Genomic DNA, 23,688 nt, shown 5'->3' with positions numbered 1-23,688 from the left:
CATCATGTCATCATCATATATACCCTTTATATAGAAAACCCGGACAGACCGACATTTGCTTATGTAGGCCTACCCATTTCATGGGTCTGGCAATTATCATTATTAGTTAATATAACAAAGAATAATATGTATTAGTCTTGTTATACTTTACTATATACTTTAGCTGTCTGGATTATGGGATGGGTGCACAGTTTATATTTCTTTTTACTTTATGCGAAGCCAGCCATTGATTGACCTCGCTTGTCCTATTGGGGTAAACCTATCAGTGTATAGATGGTGACCTGGGGCGCCCACTGGCCTACTGGTCCGAGCACATACCACATATAGGCATTGCCACATAGGCATGGATGCCTGGCGGCGTCGCTGGTTCGGTTCCATTTTTTACACACTGGGAGACAAAATGGAGCTGCAAGTTCGATGGAACACATTGAAGTCAATGAGAGCTGGGTGGACAAATGTATGAAAAAAGAAATATATATATATAATACTGGTGAATGATATCGCTTTGTCCATTTTCTTGAACCAATTATTGCCAGACCCATGAAATGGGTAGGCCTACATAAGCAAATGTCGGTCTGTCTGTCCGGGTTTTCTATATAAAGGGTATATATGATGATGACATGATGATGACATGCCTACAAAAGGCATGATGTCATAAATGATGATGACAGACAGGGGGTCTGGCACAACCAGGTTGACCTGGTCTAGTTTTAAGTAACTGTCTTTTTATGTTCTCTGTGGATACTTGATTATCCAAATTCTGGAGGATCAAATGTGTACGGTAATTATTAACTCATAAATCATCAAATACTAAATGAAGGCAAAGATACAGCAAGAGCTACTGCATGGCTCCTAGTAGGGGTGTTTGGTACTGGCACATGGGGAAGGCGAAAGGGACTTCAAAGTATATATACTTATAGCGATCATGCAAAAAGTTTGGAAACTTAACTTCGGTCAATTACAATTCCCCTGGTTACACCTCCCCTCCCGATTGGTATTGTGTTTTATATCATTTTAAATCATTCATTACTAGTCACCTTTACAGCGAGGTACAGCTTGTAAGGGCATCTGTGGGTAGCACCGCAAAACAATCTGTCAAAATGTCCAGCAATATTTTTCTGTTGGTATTCACCTTTGTTGCTTGGTGCATTGATTGATTGCACTCTCCCACAGTAATAAGGAACACATATTGGCCATTTTCACACTTTATTAATTTTGGGCAAATCTCGATACTTCTGCGTGTCATTAGTTCGACTAAGGGTTAGGTTTAGGCATAGTTTTACTGAGGTTAGGTTTTGGGTTAGGTTTAACATTGACCAGCGTCGGCAGGTAATCATTTCACCAGGTTAGCATTCCCCAGTGATGTACCTTGCTCTTTACTGTACTCTGTTCTTGTTTTTTCGTTTTTTTTGTTTTTTCTTACTTCTCTGTAACTTTGTAAATAACCTTATACTGCTGTGCTGACTCTGGGCAACTGATTTCCCCCCTTTGGATAATAAAGGTATCCATCTATCCATCTATGTATTATTAAAGGGGAGACATAATGGACGGAAGTTAAGTTTCCGAACCTTTTGTGGGTTTACATAGCCAGTTAGACATTTTGGAAGTTTGGTTTTGTAATGCCACTTTACTCTATTCAACCCATTATATACATTATATCAAATGTTTTTGACAATGCTTTCTTTGCTTTCAAAGTCAATATAAAAATAACCAATTTTCTTCAAGTTTTTGTTTTATTCAAAACAAATCTCGACAGGAAGCTGTGAAAGTCATCACAATGACACAAAATGGTGTGTTTGAGACCACATGAACGTTACAACCTATGGCAAAACAAGCACACCAGTGAATCCAGAACAATTAGATCTTCATTCAAGCTGTATAAGTAGTCATTTAGACATGAGACACCAGGAGATCGGAACCATTTCTCAGATATAATCAATACAATACCTCCTTGTCACAGAGAAAAGACAAAACTCTTTTAACACTTGTTCAGCTTAGATGTTAAGAGATCAGTTTACTTGTAATTAAAATGGATCACTTAACATCTATTCCCCTGGTTCTCAATCTCTAAGAAGATAACTACAGTATAGATTGGTATCCCAGGTCTAAATTAGTCTCTGGTTACATAGAATGAAAAACACCCTGGGTCGCCACGACCAGAGTAGAGCATCACTAGACAAGAAAAAGAAAAGTGTGTAACCGACATCCTTGTGTTTTGTGCATTCAGATTTCACAGTGTGCTGCGCAAAGCCCTTGACAGCATTCTCACCCACTCTAAGCTGAAATGGGACAAATAAGCAAGTGATAGAGACTAGGTTTCACTGCTGGATTCAGGTTTAATGCAGCTCCCGAGTCAGGTCAACACGTCAACAGCGGGCTGCGAATGCCCCTCCACAGCTTCTTAATCTGCTGTGGGGTACGCTGGTGAATCAAAAGCATTTTTTTATGCACACATATGTTGCCACGATCTTGCGCCCGAACATCAAAGGTCTGGAAGCCTGCGTGTGCCACGGGTGAAATTCCCAGTGCCTTGAAACACATTGCCAGGAAGACATCATCAATGGGAAAGAAAGGGAAGACAAATGAGACGTGATACAGGGGCTGTAGCAAGGCACCTGAAAACAGGAACCCACCTCCCCCTGCATAAGCAGGGTATGGGCCTTCATAGAAACTAAGAGGAATATAGTATTTAGATTTAGGGTCCCGAAGGGGAGCGGCTGTGCTAATGACTTGGCCGATATAGGCCTGCGAGGCCTTCGTAGGCTCCAGAGACTTTAGATAAATGAGAATTTCTCGTGTGTTGGCAAACACATCGTCGTCACCATTGAACACAAATGAGACGTGAGGACAGTTCTTCTGTGACCATTTGAAGAACACATGTTGTTTCAGGGTCAGATTGAAAATGGTGTCCTGAAAGTCCCACTGAAGCAGGTCTCCAAAGACCTGTGCCTCAAATGCCAACAGTTGGCTGAGATCAGGATCGTCGAGCGACGAGCTACCCAGGAGAAACACCGTGCGCACTCTCAGTCCATTCTGATAGACCCCCTCTTTCCCCCAGGTCTCACGCACAGCCTGTCTCCGAGCAAAGTTCCAGGGAATTGACTTGATGGCAAAGAGGAGGAAAGTCTGGCAATCGCCCGACCCGCCGCACTTGTTGGGCTGATCGATCAGCATCGGGGGAGATTTGCAGCTCATGCCCCGCACAAAGTTCTGGTCTAAATCTGGATAGGAGGTGAAGTCGTGCACGTTGGTTAGCAAGAACTCTTGACTCAATTCCCTGCAACTAGGCCAACTCTGATTTCTGATTCGAATGCTCCCCTCATCCATCGACCTGAGAATGGAGTGGAGCAGGCGGTTCCAGTAAGCTCCGTTCTGAGGAATGGTCTTCCTGAAGCCGTCAGATATGGACAAATTCAGGACACCTGGAGGAAGGTCCTCCATGGATGGCTGTGGAGGAAGGCGGACGCCCTTTTCCATGGATAGCTGTTGAGGAAGGCGGCCCCTTTTATCCATGGATAAATCTGGAGGAAGGCGGACACTCTTCTCCATGGATGGCCGTGCTGTGGTGTCATTGTCACGGATGCATGGGCTGGGATTGTTTGGGATCACGTCTTCGGCTGGAGCGTCGCGAAGACCATGGCTCTGGTCCACCTGCTGGTTATGGGTTGAATGGAGAAAGACCAGAAACAAGCCAGACAGAAGAATCATAGCCAGGAAGACTCGATTGCGTCTCCTTGATCCCATATTACTTCAGCTGTGACGAAGTGTGCTGAACAACAGGGTGTGACGGTTTAGAGAGAGGCCGTGGTTCTTGGAGAGAATTTCTCTGTCTTCAGCTGGTACAAGATGTGGAGTCTCCAGCAAACCAGAGTACCTGTCATTGAGAAAAAGAAAAAAATGACATTTACTGAAAATACATGCAACCATGACAAAATTCATACAGTAAAATTGCTATTTGTGGAAAAACTCTGAAAAAGAATCAAATAGGTTACCGGGTCATGCATATTCTTGCATGCAGCCGGTTTCATACAATCCTCCTCCCATTAGAATTTGAGATATCTTGCGTGCAAATGGTAAGTAAGGCCTAAAGGTGGTATAAGAGAGAAGGCCATGGGCTCACCAACAACAGTAGGATTTAACCTTGCTGAACGCATTAAGGCCACGTTTACACGGCAATGATCAGAACAGAAAACAGCAAAGTGTTGTTGCGTTCATATTTTATTCTTGCAGTGATTGAAGACGCTGTAATATTTATGCCAGGTGGCGGTGACGTGCTGCTCCCGCTCTACTTCCTATCACATGGCTGTTGTGTTTACATCCGCACATGGTGCACGTGGCGTGAGCCGGGTACACACCTCCATTCCGAAACCCCACCATTCCGAAGATTGACTTCCATTATTCGGAATGGTGGGGTTTCCCATTGTTCTATAAGACCCCACCATTCCGAAAATCTGAAACACCACCATTCCGAATATGCAGTTTCATTTTCACCCACCTCCATCCACCCCCACCCACTTTCACCCACCTCCACCCACCCCCACCCACTCTCAACCTCCACCCAATTTCACCCAACTCCACCCATCTCCACCCACTTACACCCACCTCTACCCACTTTCACCTACCCCACCCACCCACCTCCATCCACCCCACCAACCTCCACCCCCACCTGTACCCACATCCACCAAGTTTCACCCAGCCCCACCCACCTCCACTAACTTTCACCTACCTCCATCCAGATCCCTCCACCCACCCCACCCGCTTTCACCCACCTCCACACACATCCACCTACTTTCACCTCCAACCATTTTCACCCATCCCCACCCACCTCCACACATTTTCACCCACATCCAACTAGAGCCCGACCGATACCATTTTTCCGACCGATACCGATATCCGATGTTGGAGAGTGCTATTGCACCGATACCGATGTTTTGTAAAAATCATTTTTTATTCATTTAAGATCATTTAATTGACTGCTCGCCCCTCGGATAAATGGTCAGATTATTGCTTTTTTTTGTGCTTTTCATGTCAAACTTTGAGTTTGGTCGCAGTTATCAATTTCTATTGCTTGTTGGATAATAATACTCTTTTAATTTGGGGGTTCTGCTGTGTTTTGTCTCGTTTATGAATTAATGTGTCTTTTATCCAAACATTTAATATATCGGATATCGGTGGAATAATTCACCGATGTTCGATACCCTTCCGATTGCTCCAAAACGACCGATATATCGAATTGACCGATGAAAGTGGGTGGAGGAAGTGAGTGGAGGAGGGGGAAAGTGGTTGGAGGTGGGTGGGGGGGTGAACGTGGGTGAGGTAAAGTGGGTGGGTGAAAGTTAAAATAATTACAATTTCGGAATGGTGGTGTTTCGGAATGGTGGGGTTTCGGAATGGTGGGGTTTCGGAATGGTGGTGTTTCGGAATGGTGGTGTTTCGGAATGGAGGCCCGTCCCCGCGTGGGGTACGACGTCACAAGTTGCCATTTCTTCCGTTTTTCCTGTTTACATGGAGTCGCGATGCGAAAAGTCTTCAAAGATTTCCACTCCGAAAGGTGGTTTCACATTGTTACGGAGTCGAACCTCGAGCATATCTGATATTTTATTTAGCCGTTTTCTCTAGAGACCGCCGCCGTGTAAACGTGGCCTAAGCTTGATTGCTACCAATTATATTTTTATTGGTAATATCTTCAGAAAAAAATGTCCAATCCTTGAATAAATTCCTTACCGAGACATTTCTTCACCAACGTGTTTGCAAAGGTGTCTAATAACACATCTCACAAAGACTGAAGAGAGAGAACCCGAGCAGAACCTGTACCCGTGAGGTACCCCCTCGAGAGAACCCGAGCGGATACCTCACAGGTCTGAGGCCCCCACCCTGAGATTCCAGAACCTCTGGTCACCCAATATTGATCTACTTGATTAGTTGAAGCGAGTGAGCACAGTGATGTGCTGCCCCCTAGTGTCAACCTGTCAAGTTTCTAATGTGGATATTGTTCATTTGGTCCTTTAAATGTGGTGCCACCATGTGACACCAGTCGTATGTTCTATGATTCTTTGGTTTGGTTCTGTCTTTTTCATTTGCTTGTTTTTTTGTCTTTTTCTCTTTCATTTAAGTTTTGTAGTATATTTTGTATCTGTTAAATCTAGCAAGGGTTTTTATATTCTTAAAAATGCCTTTGTATGAGGAAAACCTGCAATAAACAGATACATTTTTTTTAATCTATTATACATTTTAGTAAAATGTAGCCTCTTTCATAATGCCTCTCCTGAAAATGAAGCATGTGAGGCCAGTGAGGGTACAGTAGGTAACAGAATCTGATGGGTAAACAAATGCGGTGTAAAACCACACTGTCATCTAAACGACTAATGTTGGAGTGTTTCCTTGCTATGCCAGAACTTTTAAATAAAATCAGGATGCCAGGAAAAATACAAAAGAAGAGGTTGCTGCTGAGCACTTTAGACCCAAATAAAAAATATCTACTTTTCAGCTACAGTTTTCAGTGTTAACTGGCTATTAAACTTTAGTCATTATAGAATACCTTTCATCCAGAAAAGGAAGATGGTGCTGCTATACTAGTCATTAACACTGTCAGTGTTTTGTAGGTCAAAAGTGTTTCTTTGGTGGAAGTAAAGGTCTGTGAATTTCCGTCATACTAAAAGGGGGGGCAAACCACATCCGTCTGTTAACTGTTACGAGGGGGATGTGGTTTACATTGTCTATCTATAGATATGTCCCAGCACAGTACAATATAGCCTACTAGGTGCATAGAAACGATGCTGCAATAATTCCATGTTCATGTACACAGAAATGAGTGGTCATTCTTTAAACGGTTCTATGGGGGGTTCCAAAAGGACCCCTTCAGGTCTTTTACTCTGAGAGTCTGGTGGTCCTTGACATTTTAAGGTTTGAGAACCACCGGTGTTGTATAGCAGACATGAAGTCCACATACCAGCTCTGACAGTGGGATAAAACAGACACCGAAACGGTTCCAAATGTGATGGAACCGATTTCGGTTCCTCAACGTTGGATCCAGTTCCTCCGATATCTCCGGATCCTAAACCTAAGTATCAGGATTGTCATCTCAACCCATGTTACACAACAAGCAGTCCTCTCCAGGGCCCATTTCTCCCAATACCCATCGTCATCGACTGGTGTCCATCCATGGAGCTAGGGGCTGGCTCCGGGCCATCTACCTGGATTAAGAGTGTCTGCTAAATGCCTAAATTGTAAATTATTCTCAAACATTTTTACGTCAAGGACCCCCAAATTGATACACATTTATATGAAATTATACTGTGAGAACAAGTCGTTAGTGTTGTTGTAGGTACTAGACAGCTAGTGAAGAATAGCAACTCTTCATTTGAGTGTTCAGGAGTAATGTAAGCTACTGTGGTGTGACCGACAATTCTAGCCGACTGATATTATATGTAAATTGCCAAAATAAATTTGCTGACCTTGAAGCAACTGTCCAAGTCCATTAGCTTGCTTAAAAATATATTCCATGGATGCAGTGAAGTAGGCCTAATGCCATGTTCAAGTGATATTGTTTTGTTAACAGGCTAAAGCACTGGGCATATATTATGACAGTAATCATTGCAATATTGCAATATGTGTTTGCTCGATAATATAGGAGTCTTTGATAAACAGAAAATAGGCCTACATTTTCGGTATAGGTGACCAAATTCCCCTTTTAATTAACTTTTCTGTTTAGAGCTGAAGCTTTAACTTCATATTCATGGTTCTAATTCAGCTATACTTAACTTTTTGCAGTATTGATAGCATACTAATTTTAATAAGCAAAACATTTTGAGCACTTTTTCCACCACTGAAAATGGGTAGGAATTAACACGGACGCTAAACACACCTCTGTCTCTAGTGTTTAATTATGGGGTAGACCAACGGATTCATTTCCTGGGGGATCTGACCGAGCAACCGGAACACAACAATGAATGATGAAGCTGTGTGAAAAATAAAACCGATCGTCTACAAGTCAAAGGAGCGATATCAAATCATCATAATTTATTCGATTATAGAGATATTTGACCTTGGGGTAATTTAATAGAAAAGCAATCTTCACCGGCACTGCTCTAAAGCAGTGGTTTTTCAATCAGTGGTCCGGGGACCACCAGTGGTCCTTGAGGGGGTTCCAGGTGGTCCCAGGCTAAATGATGGAGAGAACCAAATGGACCCTTATAGATCCTTTAACTGTAGGCCTACTGTCTGTACTGAGTGTAAAATGAAACTATGACAATAGGCTCTCAAGAGTTAGGCCTATGATTGTTAAACATTTGTAGCCTATTAGGTCCTAATTCATTTACAAGAAGTCCACACAATTAGAGTGTAGAAGAGTTGTTATTTCTAATCAACGTGTAGGCATAATTCAATACAGCTTGTTAATCAAAATCTTATCCAAGGCAATGACACCACAATACTCTAGTCTAAGTTATATCTTCGAGGCTAAATCTCAAAAAACGGTGGTCCGTGGCTCAAATGCCGAATAAATAATCGGCCTTGTGGAAAAAGGTTGAAAACCACTTGCTCTAAAGCTAAAGCATGATGCTGACGACAAGAAACAAGAAGTTGAACACTTACTGGAAAGTTGTTGAGTCCAAGTCGGTCTAAAACCCCACGTTGTGTTCTTCACAACACATTGGCCTGCTTCAACAACAACCAGCCGATGTCTTCAGTTCACACACACTCATCAGTGACGGCAGGTGTGCAAGGCAAGCATCACTCGACAATCTCCCAAAAATGTCGGTTTTATATACAGTATTTACACCATTAATTCCCTTAAATCCAAGTGTCTGTACTCTGCCCCCTCAGGCTACTTTATAACGTTCTGCTGAATGCATGGATGATGCGCAGGTGTTCCATGTGATTGTTAAGAGATGCAGATGGGACGTTCGTGAACGAGTCTTTTGAACGGCTCTTTGAAATGAACGATAGATGGGATCCGGTTCGCAGTAGGGAGCCGTTCCTTTCTAATGAACAGTGGTGGAAAAGGTACTCAAATTCTTTACTAAGTAAAAGTATTAATACTGCAATGTAGAAATACGTCTGCCACAAGTAGAAGTTTGGAATTAAAATGCACTAGAGTAAAAGTACAAAAGTATTGTAGGCAAAATGTAGGCCAATGTCCCATTTCACAAGTTATCCAATTAATAAAAATTAATGTATTTAACATCTTTTGAAAATAGCCGATCTACAAGCTCACAATACGTTGCAAAGATTGGCTATTTCAAATGTTTAAATTAAATGTATATATGGCCGAAATGTAGGGTTGAAGTGATTTGTAATTATAATCAAAATGTACAAAGTAACTACTAAAATGAGCCAGTCTTTTGAACGGCTCTTGAAAGGATCAAATCCCAGAGATCCAGCTCTCTTCAAAGAGCCATAAATCCCATATAGTGATTGTAAATCCGATGAGGATGAAACTCATACAGGACACGCCTCCAATTAACAGAATTTGAAGTTCATTTTATTTATCGAACGTTTGACAGATATTAACAGGATTTACATATTTTAAGACCGTCATTCTGTAGACAGATCAGGTGGTAAAATGTGACCATAATAATGACCTCTACATTGTACACAGTGTTGAAATTAGTAAAGCTCATTTATTTATTCTCCTTATTGCTTCATATGCAGGCCTAAAAAAATCCAGCCTGATCAATTATTTATGACAGAACATTAAAAGAAAAAGAGAAGGGGGGGGGGGGGGTCAAACAAAAACTGCATTAATGGAAGAAATGGCATATATTTCATCCATATCAAACCAAGTAAATATAATTGATCGTGTCTTAATTTGTGGAACATAATTCATATGCTTCCAAAAGCATGAATTTTCATCAAATTTATTAGACAATTCCTGAGAATTTCGCAGTATAAGGCAGAGGGTTATTCAATTATTTTTCTTCTACCATTAGGAGTCATGCAGTTGCATTGCACCGTATGCCCATGAGTGTAAGATGACATGCACATAATATGATATGACTGAAGTGTTTCCTTTTTTTTAAGTACTCGCCAGTGCCAAGAACCAGTCAATCTACTTCAGGTAAAAGGCTGAGTTGGGCCAGTTTCCTTTATTTGTATTTTATTTTTTATATACAATATACTTTGTAGCGCCAATGAAATCCACTGACATCCTTCCAAAGTTGTTTTACATTGTTAAAAATAAGAACATCTCTATAGCAGTATGCTGGTATGAAGTATATTTGGTATTGATGGTCAGCGAGTTTGCATTGAGAGGAGAACCATGACACCATCATCAAACACCACGCCTTATTTAGACTTGGTTGTGTGACTTGCCGGTGTGACACGAGCGCACAACAAAGTATTAACCCATTTAGGCCAAGAATTATTGAATGCTTTAACCAGTGAAAAATAGCAGATATACAAGCTCACAGCGCGGCCGCGCTGCGAGCTTGTAGATCTGCTATTTTTGAAAAAGTCGTGAAAATGTGTGCAAATCTTTGAATATATGTATTTTTAAAGCGAACGTCTCACGTAACTCAAATTTTGCTTCTGGGTGGTCCCTGGAACTACATATTTTGAGATGGGGGTCCGTGGCCAAATAAATATCATTTTGGGGGTCCGTCATATGAAAAGGTGACAAAAGGTGAACCAGTGACATAGTAGTCTCTCAAGAACAGACTAACTGAGCTCCATTTAAGTGAAAAGGACCTTTTCTTTGACGATGGCCGGCCAGATTGCTGTCATAGAAACATCGTTTTTTTTTTTAAATCTTAGAAGGATTCAAAAGACACTTATAGAATCGGGTCAAAATTCAAATTTTCACGATTTTTCAAAAATAGCAGATCTACAAGCTCGCAGCGCGGCACTCGGTGCCGCGCTGTGAGCTTGTATATCTGCTATTTTTCAATAGTTAAAGAATAAAATAATGATACACAATATGTGTACCCGTTCTAAATGGGTTAACTTACGCATAAGCGTGGCGTGCACTCGTAAAAGTAGTGTTTTTCACAAGACGACAACTGATGAAGAGTAGGGACTCTCAGAGTAAGGAAAATAACTGCTGCACTTGGTAAGCAGGTCCTGCGCAGTTTGGGTAAATGGAGATTAAAGGGGTCGTGGTGAGAAAAGCACAGAAGGATAAAAGGCAAACATAAACAGGGAAGGTAAATAATATGCTTGTGTAGGATTGAAGGGGGAGCGTGGGGTGGGCATGGGGGTCAACGCAGGTCACTCTCGTCCTCCTGTATGGTTTTCTTGATGCGCAGAAGCATGGTAGTGAGCCACTGGTCCAGTCTGGAGATAGTGTCATATTCCTTCACCTGAAAACACACACACACACACACACACACACACACACACACACACACACACACACACACACACACACACACACACACACACACACACACACACACACACACACACACACACACACACACACACACACACACACACACACACACACACACACACACACACACGCACACACACAGGTAAGGACATACTGCCACCTAGTGATCAAATAACTATTGCCATATAAAATATTTAAAAAACTCTAAGGGCCGATTCATACTCCACTTTTAGAGTCAAATTTATTTCCATTCGGCTCTGTCGAAACTACAATATGACGTCATTCAGAGGGCGGGTACCGTCATTAATTCGGCTGTTCGGTGCCACCGAGATTTTGTGATTTTTTTAACCGAAATAAATTCTGCTCTAAAAGTGGAGTATGCATCGGCCCCAAGTTTAAGATCTAAGTTTCTTAAAACGTCAGAAACGTTTTACCTATACCCAACATAGGGGCATCAGCTTGAAAGTGGTTACAAATCGGGCCACATTGACAGCATAATTGCCAATACCAATGTAATAGAAACAAGTCAAATAATGGCCAATAGATTGGGCTATAATAATAATTGATCATAATCTGCTCACCGAATCAGTATAAGCGTCCACATTCTGTTCCTCAAAGGCGTCTAGGAGTTTCTGTAAGAATGGGGAGGGGAGGATCAGATTAGAATGCTGATAAACCAAACAGCGAGAGATAGAAACACCTCAAAGCAGGACAATAATCCAAAATAGGAATTCTAAATAGAAAAACTACCTTCAACAGCTTGCATTCTCGAGAATCCGAAAAGGCAGGAAACATTTCTTCATACTTCTGTACAGCAAGCTAGGGGATGACATGAAGAGGAAAATACAAAAACACTAATTATAGGCATTATAGGCATTTCACACTCACATTTCCAACCTGATAAGCAGATGGTTTGTAATACATTTTCAAAGCTAAATTGAACTTCCCATCTTGGGGTGAACTGAACTGAAAAGGTTGTGATTTGTCAACCCCTTGTGGTGAAACATGTTAATACAGTATCTGGCTTAAAGTCCTGTTCGCAATTTGGTGTTAGGGGAGTTTCTCACCTGAACTGAGTCAGTGGGTCCCTAGACATGAAAAATCACAGAGGTGCTCGTCCGCCATAGTGCCACGAATGGCGCAATGGCCAACTCAAATATGGCTGCCATCGGCTATGATGAAAATCCAACTTTTCTGTTTCTGGGTGTATATGCACATGTAATACCTTCATTTGGACTAATTTGGGTATGGGGAATTCATTTCTGATATTGTTTTGACCATTTTGGGTGATTTGGACCTCAAAAGGTCATGGTCAAGGTCATTTTGCTATTCCGAAGACCGTGGGCCATAACTTGGCCATTGTTAGGAGTAAAAACAGGTGCAGTAGGTCTAAATCAACTAATGTTGACATGTATAATTCATTTCTGACATTGTTTTGACCATTAAGGATCATCTTGTCTTTGAAATATCAATGTCAATGCCCTTTTTCAAAAACGATTTTGTTCATTACTTGCACTTTTATAGTATTTTTTGTAAGTTTGTTACTATTTTTTTATAGTAAGTTTGTTACTATTTTATAGTAAGTTTGTTTTGTTTATAACAAAATACATACTAGTGAGAAATACAACAAGTAAACATCCACATTTAACTTTAAAGGGGGTTTTTAAATGGGTGTTTAAATGAGCAGATAGGACTATTTACGAATAAAAGTGATAAATAAAATTACACAACAAAATCACACACAACATTAAATAACAATTTCCCTCAAAGTGCACCATATTGTGATTGTGTGCATGCAAGTTAGTATGAGGCGTTTTTACAGGATGGATTTGTCATTGTTCCATGGCAAAATATGATGCACAGAACTCCATCAGTGTCGAGTGTCTTGCTTCAGACATGGCAGGAGTGTACTAAAGTCAAAGTGCTCCTTCCATCCATCAGAGCTTGACATTGACTTTTTGAGGCAGTTGTCCTTTGGACAAGTATATTTCCCATTCACTTGTCCGGGGACAAAAGTCACTTAAATAAAAATGTCATACATTGAAATAATAACAAAAGGGCGGCTAATGACCCCCTTGCTCCCTCCACTCCATAGTATGGGCACTTGTCCTGGACAACAGGACAAGCCTTTATGTCATGCCCTGTTCCATTTTCCATTGGCTCTAGTCTTTCCTCAGGTTCCTTGGCTGTTGCAAGCAGGTGGCAAGAAACGCGCTAGAAAGGTGCCTTGTTGGTCTCAGCAGTTGTACTTCTCTGCTACCAATACTGTGTCTTGTTCTGTCAAGGTCTTTGCCTCTCCAAAGTTTGTTAGATATTGTACTCGGTCAGAAGCCATAACTACATGTTTAATCCTCACCTGGCCCATGCAGTCATCTCCTGTCTCCAAGGCATATGTGCCTTGATCACTGTCTTGGCTAGTGGTGCTCCAAGATGAGACTGCTTGATGCAGTAGAAGTGAGTCTCACCAGAGCCATACTGCTGCCAGATCTCCTTCAACCCCAGTGCTTGGAAATATGGGGTGTAATATAGCAGTAATGTGAAGGAGACAACAACTCTCTGGGGTCCGCTCATAGTTCCGACATCCCATTCTGACCATTAGGTTAGTGAAGGTTAGGGATAGGCTTAGTTATAATGGAGGCTGAACATGCACCAGGTGTCAGCCTCCTCAATCCTATTCAAGATGTCTGGGATCTCTTCTCCACTAGCGACATCATCAACAGAGACAACAGAGCTGATAATGGTAAATGGACTGCATTTACAATATATAGCGCTCTTCTCCAAAGCACTGTAGAATGTATTTCACATTCGCCCATTAACACACACATTCACACATACATTCACACCATGATACCATGCAAGGTGCTCACCGGGAGCAGTTAGGGGTTCAGTGTCTTGCTTAAGGACACTTCGACAAATAAGCAGGAGGAGCCAGAAATCGACCCTGGAACCTTCAGATTCCAAGGCAGCCGTTCTACCTACATCGCCACAAGCTTGAATGGACACCATATTCCGAACACACAGCTGGAGAGCTGTGTGTTCTCCTCAGACACCCAGAATTTGTAAAGTTGATGAGGGATGGGTGCGTCTGTTATCTCTGATGATGATGAGTGGCTCCATGCAAAAGGGGCTGGAGGTGAAGAGATCCCAAAGATTGAACTAGATTGAGGAGGCTGTCACCAAGCTGCTGGTACATGTGGAGTCAACTGGCCCTATTATAACTAAACCTACCCATAACCCTAACCTAATGGAGGGAATAATGGGTCGCCAGGATTATGAGTGGACCCCAGAGAGTTGTCGTAGTGATACTTCCAAGCACTGGGGATTAAGTAGATCTGGTAGCAGTATGGCACTAGGTGTGCAGCGGCACATGCTTCTACAGCATCAAGCAGTCTCTCATCTTGGAGCACCACAAGCCAAGACAGTGATCAGGGGACATATGCCTTGGAAACTGGAGATGACTGCATGGGCCAGGTGGGGACTAAGCATGCAGCTATGGCTTCTGACCGAATACAATATCTAACAAACTTTGGAGAGGCAAAGACCTTGACAGAACAAGACACAGCATTGGTAGCAGAGAAGTACAACTGCTGAGACCAACAAGGCACCTTTCTAGTGCATGTCTTGCCACCTGCTTGCAACAGCCAAGGAACCTGAGGAAAGACTAGAACCAATGGAACATGGATGGATGCAAGGAACACTTCGACTCTCGAGGATATGGCTGCCTTGCTGATGGATATCGGTGCATCATATTTTGCCATGGAACAATGGCAAATCCATCCTGTAAAAACACATCATACTAACTTGGATGCACACAATCACAATATGGTGCACTTAGAGGGAAATTGTTATTTAATTTTGTGTGTGCTTTTGTTGTGTGATTTTATTTGTCACTTTTATTCGTAAATAGTCTTATTTGCTCATTTAAACACCCATTTAAAACCCCCCTTTAAAGTTAAATGTGGATGTTTACTTGTTGTATTTCTCACTAGTATGTATTTTGTTATAAACAAAACAAACTTACTATAAAATAGTAACAAACTTACAAAAAATACTATAAAAGTGCAAGTAATGAACAAAATCGTTTTAAAAAAATGGCATTGACATTGATATTGAAGACAAGATGATCCTTAATGGTCAAAACAATGTCAGAAATGAATTATACATGTCAGCATTAGTTGATTTAGACCTACTGCACCTGTATTTACGCCTAACAATGGCCAAGTTATGGCCCACGGTCTTCGGAATAGCAATGACCTTGACCATAACCTTTTGAGGTCCAAATCACCCAAAATGGTCAAAACAATATCAGAAATGAATTCCCCACACCACAATTAGTCCAAATAGAGGTATTACATGTGCATATACACCCAGAAACAGAAAAGTTGGATTTTCATCATAGCCGATGGCAGCCATATTTGATTTGGCCATTGCGCCATTCGTGGCACTATGGCGGACGAGCACCTCGGTGATTTTTCATGTCTAGGGACCCACTGACTCAGTTCAGGTGAGAAACTCCCCTAACACCAAATTGCGAACAGGACTTTAAGCCAGATACTGTATTATGTGGAGTGAAAACAGGAGTTGAGCAGTGAATCCTTGTATGAACAAATTACAGCACAACAATGAAACCCAGCAGCAATGTTTGTCCTGGGAGACACGTGGTGACCACAGAGGTGAATGGCCAATACATTCTGACAATACTGAATATGGACACATCTTACTTTTGCATTGAGCATGTCCACACAGAAGTGACAGAGCGCTGCTTTGAAGAAGTGGTCCTTGGCGCTGTACTTCAGCAGTGTGCTGTCCATCGCATGGGTTCCAACCTACAACCAGAGAACAAAAAAAATAATTTATATTTGAATATACCCATACATAGAGAACAAACTAGCTTTTAAGTGCTTTACAATATTGAGAACAATAGAATAGACAATATAAATCTAGTGATTGCCATTGCAAATGAGACATGCAGCTTACATGTCCAGTGTGATTGAAGCCCCTGATACACGTAGCAATTTTTTCATCAATATCAACCAGCAACGACCAGTGGTGTCAATTGGGTATGGCCATTGGCAGCGTCATTGGATTCATCTTTTTTGTGCTTTCACACGTGCAAGACACCAGTCATGTTGCCATACCTTTTAACAGGCTTGAATTTATTTTAGGAAGTACATTTTATTTGTTTCCCCTTTAGCCAACCTAGCCATACCCAATTGATGCCTCTGGTCATGGTGGTTGATATTGATGGAAAGAATTGCTACGTGTATCAGGGGTTTAACACAGAGTGTGGCTTAAAATCGATATGTGAAGTGTAATGTATGGGGTTGGGATGCAAACCAACTTTTCTACATCACTGAGCTTAAAGGAGAATTTCGGTGAAAAACTACTTTCCTAACATTAAAAGTATGTTTTTGGAAGCTTCCAAGGTGTTATGTAGGATACATATGGCATGTAGTTAAACATGGACTTTCAAGTAAAAAACCCCAAAACAAAACAAAAAAAACAACAGATTAACGTTTGAATAACGCGGTATGGAGCCGTGGTCGGGTAGGACATGCGATCGAAAATGTAATAAATTGCTGCTTTGGACCAAACTGCTGGATCACCCTGGAAGCTTCCAAAAACACACTTTTAAAGGTAGGAAAGTCGTTTTTCACCAAAATTCTCCTTTAACACTCTTATGGCTAAAGGCCAGCGTCTAGCAATACAGTAAGCAAGGCAAATCACATGTACATCAACCTCATACTTGATATAAGGGTCTCATCATCACACCTGTTCATAAATCTCAATGGCTTTTGGGTACTGCTCCAGCTGAGCTGCATAGGTTGCAACTTTGAGAAGGCACTTGTTTGCAGAACTGTAAAAGGAAATAAATATACAATTATTCACAGACGATTCAAACAACCATTCTTTTTTTTTTATTTGAATAAACAAATTAAGAATTAAATGGAAACACACTGTACCTGGTCGATTCTTCTCCCTTGTAATAGTCTGCTGCCTGTTCATAGTGAGCAATGGCCTGCAGAAAATTGCAAATATTTAAACACACGGTACTGGTGTGTACAAACACACACACAGGTGACTGGAACACTTCCTTGTTGTTTTTCGTTTTTGGTTAAACTGAATCCCTAAGTGGAGTTTTCTATTTGGAAGGGAATAAACTGTTGTTCAAGGCACCAGTTTTATGTTTACACAGGACTCTCTGTTGTGTGAACTAAACTGAACAAATCATTTTCAATACAAACTTTTGTTGAACTGAGTCAATTGTGTTTCGAGTGATGAATTTAAGTTTTATGTGTGAACTTGAAATAATTTACATTTGTTTTATTGTTCATGAATGTAACCAGGAGGGCTGCTGTGTCTTGTATGCAGTTGCTTTTATGGGGGCGTTGAATTAAATATCTTTCATTACTCAGGTTAACAGTCTACAGTAATATGAGAAGAATATGTAAAAGATGAGTATTTCCTCTGACCTTATCAATGTCTACCAGCTCAGTCTCGTAAATTTCAGCGATGGTGATGTGATGTTTGGCCGCAATGGTGAACCTCCCCTACAAGAAGAAAAATAATAATAAATCAAATCAAAGAGACAAAGATGTGAATATCTGTGTGCAGGGAAATACAAAACAAAACAAAACACATTTTCACTACACTAGAGCTCAACATTAGGTACAGTTCTAAATTGCATATTATGCATCTCTTCGTTTGGGGGGAGGGGGTGACGGGGACGACTATGAAACGATCCATGTCTCTGCATGAGTGAGTGAGTACACTGTAATGCTGGCTTTGTGCCACTAGTCAAGTCAAGGAGGATCTTTTCACCAAGGGATAGGTGATAGTAATCGCTGAAACAGGAAAACAAACAAACCAAAAGTTAAGACGTGGTGGAAACCACAGATGGTGAAGAAATTGTGGAAGAAAACAGATCTTTGTTTCATCATAGACTTATCTTTCATTATCTAACACAGCAGTCAAGGGAGGCACAATTTGTGAATGATGTTTAGTTAGTCTAGTCTATTTGGGTAACTAATTATACTGTACGCAGCTCCAAAGTAAAATCCTCTTTTTAATCCTGTTTAATGGAGATTTGTACAGGTTGGTGCAACGATGCCTGGGTTGGATACTGAAGCCAACCATGTTGTACAAAGACAGTGTCTCTTGTCAAAAAGAACAGATCTACAAGCCAAGCCAAGTGATTAATTGTTAGCTAGAGAATAGGAGAATATGTTCTTTTAGTGAAGCTATACTGTCACCACCAGGGTCTGTTTAGTTGTTGCTAAAAGAGGGGGCAAGAGCGGAGGTTGTGGTTTGCCAGCCAAGGAGTGTGTGTGCAAAGTTTGGCATGGATAGGGGCAACGGTGCCGGAGATAAGAGTAGGGCCAAAAGTGTGATGTGACTTGACGGACAGAAGGAGGGACTGACATACAGCCGGTGGAGGTTTTCATAGTAATTATCAAGAATAAAAACATTTGCAATGGGTAGGTGGGAAGACATAGCGACCAAAATTGACCATTTAACCCAACTAAGTAGAATTTGTTAAGTCTTACCATGTCAGTGTATATCTCAATAGCTCTGTTTAGACAGTTTATGGCCTCTGTTGACAGAACAGACAATTAGACACAAACATACCTGTCTTTATATACCTAGATCATCAATGTAGCTGGAAGCTGGTGTTGTGAAATAGGGCATTACAGTTGTGTGTTGTCATAACATACACATGTGACACCAAGTTACCTTGTGGATCTGCTTTTTTGAAGGCGTTTCCAGCATCTATGAAGTTAGTCGCTGCATCGTGTTTGCTCTGCATTTGTAGGTGAAGACAGGCAGCTTGCGAGAAGGCGTTTCCTGCGGCTGAAATGCAGATTTTGATTTTAAAAGATGGAAGAAATCAATAAACAACAAAGAACTAAAGGGAACATGTTTACACTGAGACATAAAAACAAATTGCACTTACCACACCAGTTTTTGGCCATCTTGTACATATTTGCTGCCCTTACGTACATGTCACAGGCCTCTTCCATTTTAGACGAGCCACTGCATCAACACAGGACACAGCAGAATAATAATTACAATTTAGGCATTTAGCAGATGCTTTTAATTCAGAGCGATTTACAATAAGCAAGGTACATCAATAGAGCAACATCAATACATCAGATGCATAGAAATAGCAATCTAAGAAAAAACGTACGTAGACCAAGCACCTAATCAGTAAAAACGTTATAAAATCAAAAAGCAAAAAAATGCTATCTAAATGACATGTATGGTCATTGAGGGTAGGCAAGTGCTACGGTAAGTGCTATGGACTGAGGTGGAGTCTGAAGAGGTGAGTCTTCAGACCATGGCGGAAGCTAGGGAGTGAGTCTGCAGTTCTAATTGCAATGGGGAGTTTATTCCACAGTGTGGGGGCCAGGAGGGCGAAGAGTCTAGGACGAGTGGATCGTTGTCCTGGGTTTTTTAGCGAGGGTTCTGTCAGCATCCCTGTGTTAGCTGATCTGAGTGAACGGGTGGGGTTGTAGGGCTAGGCCTTACCTACGTTTTCTGAAAAACGTCAAATATTATTCAAACATTTCAAAAAACAAATATGTTGCTACATACTGTACACAGGGGTTGACACTAAGGTCTCAGAGGCATCGGGCAAGTACAGGTCATGTTCTACTTGCCCGAAGGTAATGCCCAATTGCCCGAAAAGTAAATCGTCCATTATAAAATGATAGGTACGATTTTAATTACAGCTCAATTTAACACTTATTTCTTTACTTTCTGGGGCTGTGCGATAAAATGTCACACCTCAATACCTCCAAATCCAAATACCAAATACTTTAGCTATGATTGAATATGTCTATGGTTTCACACTTGTTATTTTATATTTTTAAATGTAGCAACAGTAAAAACAGCACATTATAGGTAAATAGTGCTCTTATTTTACATTCCACAGACCATAAGACACAGCGCACTGGCCACGTTCAGGTGTTTAGACAAATATCTTGTGTTGTGTTTATAGACGTTTGCCTCCCCTCTCAAATGAGCACTTGCCCTGTCGGGCAACCTGAAAGCCAACTTCACCTGCCCTGACGTTTTATTTACCTGCCGAGGGCAGGTGGGCAAGCCTTAGTGTCAATGCCTGCTGTACATGTACTTTACTACACTAAAATGTGTTCCTGGCCTGAATGGGGTAATAATAATAATAATTATAATAATAATAATATGTGCAATTAGTATTACAGTGGTTGCCTTTGAAGCAACCGGACTTCACCAAAATAATAATACAAACTGTAATTTACACAGTTCATCAAATGTATATATTTTTTATAATGTGATGAAGCCTTTATACTGAATACATTGAATAAAGACTGAAATGGCAGTAGTGTGGATTGTGCAGTGGTGTAAAGTACAGTAACTAAGTAGATTTACTTAAGCACAGTTTTTTTATATATATATTTGTACTTTACTTGAGTATAATTTCCAATGTCCAACTTTTATTTCTACTGCACAACATCTCAGGGGCAAATACAATTATTTGAGAACTTCAGTAACTAGTTACTTTATAGATTATTATTATTACAAAACATACATTAAACACTTCAGCCATTACAAGCCCCAAGAGACTTTTAAGTAAGAAATGTTATTTTTTTCCACCACTGGGATTGTGACAGCATCAGCACAGTGGTTATGTTAGAGATGCAAGCAATGATACACACAGCTAGCTAGGTGGCTAACGTTAGCCGAACGACCAATTCATAAACGTAAATTGAATTGAATCCTTCAATTATTAGATGATGAGTCAACAATCCTGCTTTACAGTAGAGTCGCATTAGGACAGTTATTATAACATTTTTACACCACTGTGTTGACTAAGCTAACACCACATCATACTAACTTGCAAACGCTGTTGTTTTATTTTCCTTTAAACACGATATACTTCGCCGTGCGGCTGGCTGTGTGGCGCAACAAAAACCGCAGATCTACACAAGGTCACAGCGCATGGCGTGCGGCGCGTTGTGAGCTTACAGATCTGCCTTTTTTTATGACGCATCGGCGACCGCCTCTTCCGCGATGTTGGCTCATAGACAGTTCATGTTCATGATGTCTGCCGTTAGCTTCCCAGTGCTAACGCTTTATTTTGTTTATGCTCACCCGAACATCTGTCCGAAGAACGACGTGGACGACTTGACTTTCTTGTCGGCCTCGGCCATCAGCGCCGCGGCCTCTTTCTCCTTGCCGGTGTTGTCCATGTTTGTTGTCCCTGGCACTGAAAAAACACCGTTAAATAAACACACTGTTCTGTTGTGGCCGCCTGTAGTGTACGTCTGCCTACTACTACTGCTAGTCTACTAGTCAACAAAGTGTAGTGTACTCGACCTGGCATTTGCCAACGGGTCTGAGGCCCTAAGCTAGATGCAGAATAGATATTCTGCATCTAGTTTAAGACCCAAATTTAGAGTGAACATTTTTAACTCAAATCTTTGCTTCTGGGGGTCCCTGGAAGAAAATATTTTGCAGCCAAATAAGTATCATTTAGAGGGTCCTTGACGTGACAAAGTTTGAGGACCATTGATATAGCAACACAATTATTTTCAGAAAACTACTAGGATTTAGAAGACATTTGCTGAATTGAGCCCATCTCCTGCCATGCTCCTGAATTGTCATTTCTCCTGAATTTCTCCTGGATTTGGTATCAAACTCCCAAAATTCACCAGAACACTGGAAATTACATCTACTATGTTAAATTTTTTCTGGGGAGGACCCCCAGACGCCCCACTTAAACGATGAGAAGTCATATAGATGTTTTGCTTCAGTCATCAAATCTGTCTACATTTGGCATTTTAAGGCTGAAATTGTACCCATGCTAGTAAAGCAAGCCTGATAAAAAGTATCAAACTTGCAAAAAATTCAACAGAAAACAGGAAAATATATATCTGTTAAGAATTTGTGGGGGGAGGATGGGCAGACCCCGGTTGGCGAGTTCTGTGCGCCCCCAAAAAGAAATCTCCTGAATTCTTACAGTCCAATGTTGGCAACACTGCCTATATCAGTGATTCTCAAACATGTCAAGGACCCACACAATTATGTGTATTTGGCCGCGGACCCCCTCTCAAAATATATTGTTCCAGGGACGCCCAGGCCAGAAGCAAAGATTTGAATTTGGGTCTTGCCTTAAGCTAGATGCAGAATAGATACACGCAACTCAGACCCGTTGGCAAACGAAAGGTCGCGTAACTTCACTTCCCGCAGTAGTTGAGTACCTAAGGAAAGCCTGGTTCCTATTGTGAATTTCCACCGGTGCCATCCTGTGTAGACCCCGCCTACTTCACAAATTGTATCCGGTCAGGTCCCCCGCACACAATACAGGCAAGCACATGGGCCGTTTCCGTGTCCGCTGTTTCTCATTTGGAGCGGATATGCAACGTGGCAAAAAGCCAATCGAACCCACTTATTAAAAGTAAACCCCATCACCTCGGTCACGTGACAGATGTACTCAGCTCGAGTCACGTGATGTGATGCCACGGTCACGTGATGTTGGAACGGCACAACAGCAGCAACGTCGTCACAACAGAAAGTTCACTTGTTGATGACTTTAAATGTGTGTGTGTGTGTGTGTGTGTGTGTGTGTGTGTGTGTGTGTGTGTGTGTGTGTGTGTGTGTGTGTGTGTGTGTGTGTGGTCCAATGATCTAGGTATGCCAAATAATAATATCCCTGTATGATTATTTATTATTATTATTAGGCTATTACTAATGATATGATATTATGATTTAGTGCTTAGAAGGCAATAATTTCGGTTAGGTTAGGAGTCACAAAATCTCGGTGGCACCGAACAGCCAAATTAATCCCCCCCGACCACCCCCCAATGACGTCATATTGTGGTTTGGACAGAGTCGCACCGAAATAAATTCGCCTCTAAAAGTAATGAATACCTATAGGTCTACTATCCCGCGGGGGAAATTCAGATATCACAGCCCAACCCAGCTGCTTTTTTTATCAGCTTTGACCCAGCTGAACTCAACCCAGTGATGCCCACAAGGAGCCCAAGGGGGAAGGGGAGCAGTGGTAGCTGGAGTGGGGAATCGTACCTGCGACCTCTGGGGCCTCCGGAGTCCTAGGTGTGGACATGCACTAACCACTCAGCCACCACTGCTAAAATTGGAAGTGTGAAAAAGTGGAGTATGAATCAGCCCTTAAATTAAGGGCCCCCACACCCTGTAAGATGAGAAACACCTGGGAACGAGGTTAGGGGCCCCCTGAGCTCTTGGGCCCCAGTCTGGTCCGAGGCCCAGTAGGCTGGTTCTGTAATCCAGTGGTTCCCAAACTGGGGGTTGGGTTGGGACCATAGAGTTATAATAATTTACAGAGATTGTGCATT

The 23,688-nt window shown here is 41.6% G+C and overlaps 2 protein-coding genes across 2 annotated transcripts; both read right to left on the bottom strand.

The window, feature by feature from the left end:
- Positions 1-2,358: 2,358 nt before the first annotated feature.
- Positions 2,359-3,744, bottom strand: b3gnt2l (UDP-GlcNAc:betaGal beta-1,3-N-acetylglucosaminyltransferase 2, like; the record flags this gene model as incomplete). Its single annotated transcript, XM_080732014.1, has 1 exon — positions 2,359-3,744. The coding sequence occupies one exon, from the start codon at positions 3,742-3,744 to the stop codon at positions 2,359-2,361; it is 1,386 nt and encodes a 461-aa protein (XP_080588140.1).
- A 6,308-nt stretch (positions 3,745-10,052) lies between these two features.
- Positions 10,053-21,639, bottom strand: napab (N-ethylmaleimide-sensitive factor attachment protein, alpha b). Its single transcript, XM_080731649.1, has 11 exons — positions 21,464-21,639; positions 19,284-19,363; positions 19,064-19,180; positions 18,877-18,923; positions 17,803-17,880; positions 17,293-17,348; positions 17,102-17,186; positions 16,051-16,155; positions 12,080-12,148; positions 11,911-11,961; positions 10,053-11,297 (listed from the first exon to the last, which is right to left on the bottom strand). The coding sequence occupies exons 1-11, from the start codon at positions 21,559-21,561 to the stop codon at positions 11,196-11,198; spliced, it is 888 nt and encodes a 295-aa protein (XP_080587775.1). The 5' UTR covers positions 21,562-21,639; the 3' UTR covers positions 10,053-11,195.
- Positions 21,640-23,688: the final 2,049 nt, after the last annotated feature.

Source organism: Nannobrachium achirus, assembly GCF_963921795.1.
Source record: "Nannobrachium achirus genome assembly, chromosome: 8".
Classification (NCBI taxonomy): Eukaryota; Metazoa; Chordata; class Actinopteri; order Myctophiformes; family Myctophidae; genus Nannobrachium; species Nannobrachium achirus.
Note: the sequence above shows the minus strand (reverse complement) of the source record. Positions and strands in the feature narration are given on the sequence as shown.